An 8,539-nucleotide genomic window follows, 5' to 3' on the forward strand; every position below is an offset into this window, starting at 1 on the left:
CTCTTATCTGATCGGATGTTTGCTCATGTTTATTCATTAATTATGTAAATGAGATATCTTCATTTATTAAGGTGAGATGTTTAGATTGCTGTATTTGTGCTAATGCAGAAAAAAAACAACCTGAATTAAAAAGGGAAGAAAAGGTATTCCACAATACTTCAGTTAAATTCTACAGTACTTCAGTTGAAGAGTTTACAAAAAGGATTTGCATAAAGTTCAATAAACAAAGTGCATGTGAAGAATTAGCAGATCTGCAATTTAATGAAGCAACCAGAAACACTCTAAGATTCTCAAACCAACATGAATGGTCACATTTATTATTGTGTAGTGCAAATGAAAACGCTGAACACTGAACACTATTACAAGGTAGGACAGTAAAATTTTAAACACACACACGCATGCACGCGCACACACACACACACACACACACACCACACACACACACACACACACACACACACACACACAGAAACAGTCATGCAACTAGAGAAGTGGAAAATGAGAAACAGCAGACGGAACTTTAGTGTCGTGACTTTCTCTTTACCCTGAGAGCTGAATGCGCTTGACCTCTTGACCTCTCTGAGAATGAGAGTCAGAGAGAGAAGAGACACGCTGCCTTAGGGCAGACGCTGAACTTCAAGGAATTCCTACCAGTGACGTCAGGGCCTCACATCCTGGTTTGTTATCAACTGACGAAAAAATTCTGGAAGCATCGAAATTTTTGCACCGAAACATATCAGCGCTTTCTGACAATAGCCTGAATATAGGCTAATACAGATTTGACATAGTGTAAGATTTAAATGTAGGATTTCTCAAATGGACTACCAAAGCAAAGAGTTCAGTGATCGCTTGGTTCGGGCACCAAAAAAAACGGTCTGAAAACGCGCAACGCAGAAGTGTGTGACCGAGATTTCAGAGACTCAGCGGCAGTCCGTATCGCGGTTGGATGTTTGTGTGTAAAATCAAATGCAGTGTGTCGTATTGTGACTGTGGGGGAAAAAAAAAGAAAAGAAAAGAAAAGAACATTTGTAGGCTCAGTTTAGCATAGGTAGTGTAATAACACTGACACGGTCTTACCTCTGATGTGGGTCTGACTATGGAAAGTCGTCATCAGTGTATCAGTGATCTTTTTGTAGACTGTCTGGTTTTAATCATATTGGAGAAACAGAGACTCTGTTCCTGTGTATCTGCCTTCATAATATGTCTTTCATTTTAACAGTCTTCACTGGGGCTGCTTTGATGACACCTTTTTTCCCTTCTTCTACTTCTTCTTTTTTAAAAAAAAAGAAAAAAAAAAACTAGACAGACTAATCAAGAAATGTAATCTCATTTGAGTGAATCATAAGTAAAGAACTGGGTCACTCCAATAAGAAATCTAATCCAAGGTGCATTTTCAGATAATGTGAGCCTTATGGTCCCACTTTGCTTTAGTGCTGCAGCTGTTGCCTGGATACGGCGTATTGAAAAAAAAAAAAAAAGTAATTGTTTGTGAGGGTTTTGAAAAGCAGCGTATGTCACTGCACACATACACACACAGACACGCACACACATACACACACTCTCTGTCTCAGGGTCTCTGTGGATCTGTATTATGGCAGGATTGTTTTCCAGAAAGGAAATTTCGCATTAAGAAACCTAGCGTCGTGAATCTGTGTGTGTCGACTAAAACCACACGACGGTCTTTTGCGGGGCTTTTGATTTGCGGGCCCTGACCTGGTTAGTGTGTGCCAGCGTAATGTGACAGGTTACTGAACGCTAGCTGGCCTTAATCACACTAATCCATTTGTTCAAAAACACACTCAGTGATAAGGGTCATTTAGAAAGGAGAGCAGACACACACGCACGCACACACACACACGCATGCATGCACGCACGCACGCACACACGCACGCATTCACACGCACACACACACACACACACACACACACACACGAGTAATACTGACCCTGTTGGCCTGTTTGGGTGGATGTAATGTAAGGTACTGGATAAAGTTAAGTTATAAGTTAGCTGTAAACAGTGTGTGATAGTGATGTGTCTCTGAGAGGCTGTTTTCTCTCAGGGAAAATGGGCTTGTGGTGCAAAAATACTTCCTTCTGCATTTCAAAGCTGTCAGGCTGTTTGTGTGTGAGTTGAGGGAGACAAAAGAGGTTTGGAGACCTACTTTATTGACATGCAGGCACACAAAGCCCCGTGTATCTGAGTGACTTCAGCAACAGGTAGAAATTGCTCCGTTTTTTTTGGTTTCCACTTTGCAACCCCAGCCCAAACAAAGAGGCGTGTATCACCGTGTCTGGTTCTGCCTTTGAAATGACTCTGATCTTCAAGGTTCCAGAGTAATAATAATCTGTATTCAAACATAACATCCAGTTTCTTTTCCAGGTCAGGATGCTTTATACATCATAAAAAAGTGTTAATGCATAATGAATGGTTGTGTAGTGTCTTATTCGCATGCATATCCTCACGTGACTGAGAGTGAATGAATGTGGGTTCAGGGACTGTCAGTTTCAGTATTCTCTTGGCTCAATAACTGTACATTAGTATTTTGCTCGATCACCAGATTAATCTTTGTTAATGTGATTGTCGTTATCGTTATTTTTCGAATAGGGAAGATCCTCAAATTTGGGCGTTAATTTTGGGATTAGGAGAGGATGGCGTCGGATCAGAAAGAGAGGAGAAAAGGCAGGACAGAGTGAAAGTGAGAGATCGTCAGAGAGGAGCGGAGGGGATGGAGAAAGAGAGAGATGGAGTGAGATGGAGCGAGATGGAGGGGAGATGAAGCGATACGGTGAAAAGAGAGGGCGAAACGTGGCTGACAGGAGAGGCAGCGTGTGACAGGGAATCCGCTAACACTCACGTTTCAGGCTGAGTGCTCTCCACCATCGAGACATAGGTGTTTTTTTTTTTTTTTTTGGTGGACTGCACGTGGACAACCATTCGGCCTTACACCTGCAGTAGCACCAGGAAGAGGGCCCGCTCGCCTTTTTACCGCCTCCAGATCGGGCTGGGGGGGGGGGGGGGGGGGGGGGCGCACACCTCCACGTGAAAGACCCCCTCTTAGCCATGTGACCCTGTCATGCTTTCATTAACAATACAGTACTGATCAGTGTCATCCATAGCAAAATAGTAACACAACACTTATGTCTGTTACCGGATATAGTTTATGTACACGTACAGTATGTCTTAGCTGTCTCTGTCCACGCTGCTTCTGCCAAACAGATTAGTGTTTGTTTCAACTTATTGCCTACAGACTCAAAAATCCTAATACAGTCTTTATTGTGTTTAAAAGAATTCATAAACGACCATAAAATGGTATGGTCTCTCATTCAACCTGTACCAATTAGGTCTCATCTCTGCCTCTTTCATGTGTGTTGTATTCTGAGATCTTCCTAAGCAGATTAATTTCTACTTTTCCCAGAAATTAACAATTCAATTGGAGGCGCTGGACTGAGGCCCCCGAGAAACAAAGGGCTGATTGAGTGTGTGGTCATGTGATAGCCGCCCTCTGACGCGCGGACTTCACGCGTCCTGATCCGTTGCCGTAAACAACAATCTCTATACCCAGCACACCGCCACAGCCAACAGTTCCTTCTCCCAAACCCACCAAAACCTTAGCATTGCTTCCTCTAGTCCCCTCAGGCCACACTGGACTGCAGTTATTCATTCACAATCGCTAACAACAGACGTTATGGGTCTGGAACACTGGGGTGTGTTCTCAGAGTTCTCTGTTGAGGTGAAAAGAGAAATTGTTCAGTAAGCACGGCCTGGTCCAGATCAAGCTGTTTCCATGATTTCTTTTTTAAATCATTGAATCATTCTGACAGAGACAAAAAGTTGGAGAGGAGAGGAGTGGAGGAGATGGAGAAAGGAGAAAGAGTTGGAGGGATGGAGGTAGATGGAGAACAGTCGTTCATTCGTGGAATTCTATAGCGCGATAATCCTCTCATGTCTTTTTGTCTTGCCTCCCTCCACTAATTATAATTGTAAAAGGAATATGAGGTACTGCACTGAATTCTACATTTCTAGATGAACTTGGTAACCTTGCACCGTATAAACCAAAACCATGAGGTTTCTTTCTTTTTCTTTTTTTTTTTTGGTCGTAACACTTTCCCCCACATTTGCTGAAATCCACGAATATTCCTGGTCAAATTCCCTAGGGGTAATGCCAACACAATATCGCTTCACTCGGGGGGCTCCGTCTATGGAAAACCGACTCTGGGTTGCCCATACTCCACCCTTTTATGTGGAAAAGTTAATTGAAGGTGAAATTCAGCGCCTGGGGAATATGTATCCAAAGCTTCTTGTATATTCCATTCGCTCTCCGAGGACTTTTTTTTTTTTTTTTAAGGTATTGTGTTACTTTTCACTGTAAGTGAGAAATGGATAATCAAATCGTGTCAGGCCTTTGTGTGGTTGTCAGGTGTACAGTAAGCGGTGCTTCCTGACCGTACAGAGAGCGGTTTTGGAGAAGTTGTCAGATCGGGAATTTGTAACTCTGTATGAGCTTCTGTGTTAAAGAGGAATCGGTCTCTGTTACATGTCTCAAGTTAAAACCTCTTTTCACGAGTGTCAGATGAAGGTTTTGATTTACGTGGGGGTTTTTTTTTCTTCTCACCCATAGCCATTATATGAAACGTTGCTTTATTGTTCCTCATGACAGGGGTTAAGAGCGATGCGCTGAGTGATATTTCAGAGGTAACGCAACACGCAGAAACAGTACAGCGATAACAGTGGAGTGGTATACATCAACACAATATAATACAGTCTCCTCTTTTAATCACCTGGACAGCAAATACATGTCGAATACATTTTTTAAAAAAAAAAAACGGGGGGTGAGGGGCAAACCTGATTGGTGTCGATCATTTTCTGATCAGCCTCGGTGTTGATTCAGTGCCTCTACTCTATGCGTGCGAATCTGACCCCATCTTATCTCGCCATGGAGACGGTTGTTAGGACACTCTCTCCCCCACTGACGAATCAGCAGCTCTTCTTCCAGAAGAGTGTGATAATGCAGCATAGTAACTGTTCACGGTTTGGTCGTTTCTGTTAAAGAGGCGAACCAGGCTCAGACTGCTTAGGAGACAGGCACACTCCATATCCAAGGTTGCAGTTGGATGGAGTTTATTCTTTATATAGAAAATGTCATTTAAAATGAGCTTTTAAAAAAGACGGTGTTAAAATTGTGAGGCAAATTAATATTGCCAAAATAATTAATGAATAGTGAATTATTGCATGCCTCTTTTAAGCAAACAGAAAAGAGTTGAGCAAAGAATTGAGAAGCTGTATGTTTTAGTTCGCTTGTTTTTACATTACAGATCTGTCTGTAAATTGGCTTGTTTTTACATTACAGATCTGTCTGTAAATTGGCTTGTTTTTATATTACAGATCTGTCTGTAAATTGGCTTGTTATTACCTTATAGATCTGTCTGTAAATCGGCCAAACATTTGTTTCATCGGGTCTGTGCAAACCACACATCACCATTCTTCAAACGTATTCAGAATACATGATAAATTCATAATTATCAGGTGTATTTTCAGTGATAGTAGAGGAGAACACTTGTCCGTCCATCTTTTCGTAACACCCACATTCATCACATTAAAAACAGAAACGCATAACTTTGCCATTGAGAGGGCCTCATTTCCTGGTTTTTGGGCCTACACTGATATAACACGTTTATTTTCAGCTCTGTGAGCTCTGAAATTACATTCACACTCATTCCCATATTATCTTACATCTTCTTTCATTTCTCATGAATAATTTTCTGCTTATGAATAGTGTTTTCAATGGTTCTGTCTGTCCCCTGACAGAACTGGAAATGAAATGAAGGCAAACTGTGATTCTGAGTAAACTACAAACAGCTGCACACCTGTGTGTGTGTGTCTCTGTGTGTGTGTGTGTGTGTGTGTGTGTGTGTGTATGTGTGTGTGTGTTAGTTTGTATGTTTTTGTGTATGTCTGTGTGTGTGTGTGTGCGTGTGCGTGTGCGTGTGTGTGTTAATTTGTATGTTTTTGTGTGTGTGCATGTGTGTGTGTGTGTTAGTTTGTATGTTTAGTTCACTGCTGCATTAAGACGAAGACTCCTCTGTTCTGTCCTGTCTGTCTGCCTGCAGGTTTACCGTATGGTTGGGAAGAGGCCTTCACTGCTGAAGGCACGAAATACTTTATTAAGTAAGTCAGTGTACTTCATTAAGTAAGTCAGTGTACTTCATTAAGTACGTCAGTGTACTTATTAAGTAAGTCAGTGTACTTCATTAAGTAAGTCAGTGTACTTCATTGAGTAAGTCAGTGTACTTATTAAGTCAGTGTACTTATTAAGTACGTCAGTGTACTTATTAAGTAAGTCAGTGTACTTCATTAAGTAAGTCAGTGTACTTCATTAAATACGTCAGTGTACTTATTAAGTAAGTCAGTGTACTTCATTAAGTAAGTCAGTGTACTTATTAAGTAAGTCAGTGTACTTCATTAAGTAAGTCAGTGTACTTATTAAGTAAGTCAGTGTACTTCATTAAGTAAGTCAGTGTACTCGGTGGTACAGTACGGCAAAACGTTTTTTTTTTTTCATACCAAATGTTTATTTAGTGTTTAAACCTGTCACCACAAAGGCATCTGTGTGGTCACAACATGTCTTCCATTATTTATCAAGGCTATCCCGTGTCAAGGTAAGGGTGTGATCTTGTTGCCTAGTGTTACGCTGTCAAAATCGAATTTGGAGCTCCATGCCAACTCACAGCCTTGATCAAATCAAGCAAATGTAAATGATTAAACACAGGTTCCCTGTGACCCTAATTAGGATACGCAACTTAGAAAATGATTGAATGAATGAATGAACAAACTCAGGTTAAATTTCGGTGTGCACAAAACTACTGAATTAAGTTTGCCATATCTGCTTTATTCAGTTGAGCAGTGGAGTTTGCATACTGCCTGAAAGTGGTGTAAACTAATTTGATTTTCCAGTTAAAGAGATACACTTAAAGAGACATCAGAAAGGGATTTAGTATGGATTTATAATGTGAGATACCTTAATGTAACGTATTGGTGTGTTGCGTTTGATATATAAACAGAAAGCACTGTTTACAGAATTTAAATTGAGAATTAAAATGTGAATTTACACAGAGCCTGTGTACTACCTGTAATCATTTTTGTGTGATTTGTGATATGGACTCAGTGCCAAAGTCAACATGAAGATCAAACAGTATTTTATCCAAAATATTTTTCCAATATTTGCGTTAAGGTTGAAGTCATTCAACAACAGTGATAATAATAATAACAACAATAATAATAGTAAACTTTGACATCTTAATCCTAGTAGCTATAACAGTCATAGTAGTATGAATAGTTAAGATGATAGCTGCAGTCACCATAATCATAGTAATTAATTGTCTCACTTTTCTGTTGAGTTTACATAATGTTTTGAAATAAAGGTGTGGTTCAGACATGTTTATGTGTTTTCGTCTGTTTTGAGTAGGAATGACTATATTGTCTATTCAGTACCGGTTTAGTGGGCTTGGATTAAATTAGTTCTGCTTTGTTATGGGGCTAGATCCGTTACTATGTAAACAGATTTCACATCACTCATCTTCCCTTTCAAAACCGGTGACACGTAGAGTTTCAGTGCCTCACCTTCTTCATGACCTTTGCACCTCTGACCTTTCCAACTTCGTCCCAGTCCAGCTGTCTTTCAATTAAGCAGCTTTGCTTTCATGGTTTTTTTTTTGTTTGTTTTTAATTCATAGTCTTTGGACAGATGTGTGACCTCCTGTCTTTTAGTCAGTTTAGTTGTCTAATAATATCGTGGGGGGATTTTTATTTCCTTTTTTTTTTTCTCATTCCAGTCATGTGACTCAGACAACATCATGGACACACCCAATGCTAAGCTCCCTCGGCCTCTCCGAAAAAGAAGCGAGTGACCTGCCCGAGAACGTTCCAGAATACGCCAGCTAAACTATCCCACTGAACAGCGCCCAGGTCAACCAGCTTCGGAGTCACTGGCCTGTTGTTCTTCAAAACGACAGTTTTCACAGCACGTCACAATCTCATGCTAATTGGACATTGTACTTGCACTTGTAGACCAGCAAATGCCACTGGTTTTTTTCAAACAGATCCGATGTGTAGCTGGTTATTACCTCTCAGCAAAAGCATACATTTAATGAATGAGGAAGTCCACATGCCTAAAAACCCAAAGGTATGCTCCACACATGCATGCCTGATATAGATGCCATTATTTTTTATCTACATCCGCTTCACAATAGTTTCCTACTCTACACTGTATCGAGGCGTTTATTTGGAAATGGTTTCATGAATCATCCTTTTGAATCGAGCTTAATCTCGTCTGACGTTTACGTACTGAATGAGATAGCCCTCAGATGGAAGACTAACACTGGATCCAGAGTTTGCCCTCTGAGGTGTGTTTCTCTTCTTTGTCGAGATTTTCTTGCATTTCAGGAATTTCCTCTCTCATTCTTCTCTGTTCTTTTCTTTTTCTTGAATATCTCACGGAGAACAATAGCTGTAGGGCAGTGGCCAGTCTACTCTCCCTCTCCCA

General features: G+C 40.6%; 1 protein-coding gene across 1 annotated transcript in view; it reads left to right on the plus strand.

Annotated features, from left to right (window-relative positions):
- Positions 1 to 7,938, plus strand: part of stxbp4 (syntaxin binding protein 4) — a 34,550-nt gene extending 26,612 nt beyond the window's left edge. The window contains exons 21-22 of the mRNA XM_030775148.1: positions 6,108 to 6,165; positions 7,830 to 7,938. Of these exons, the coding sequence (XP_030631008.1) occupies positions 6,108 to 6,165; positions 7,830 to 7,938 (167 nt within the window). The remainder of the gene's footprint in view (positions 1 to 6,107; positions 6,166 to 7,829) is intronic.
- Positions 7,939 to 8,539: the final 601 nt, after the last annotated feature.

This window comes from Chanos chanos, chromosome 5 (genome assembly GCF_902362185.1).
Source record: "Chanos chanos chromosome 5, fChaCha1.1, whole genome shotgun sequence".
Classification (NCBI taxonomy): domain Eukaryota; kingdom Metazoa; phylum Chordata; class Actinopteri; order Gonorynchiformes; family Chanidae; genus Chanos; species Chanos chanos.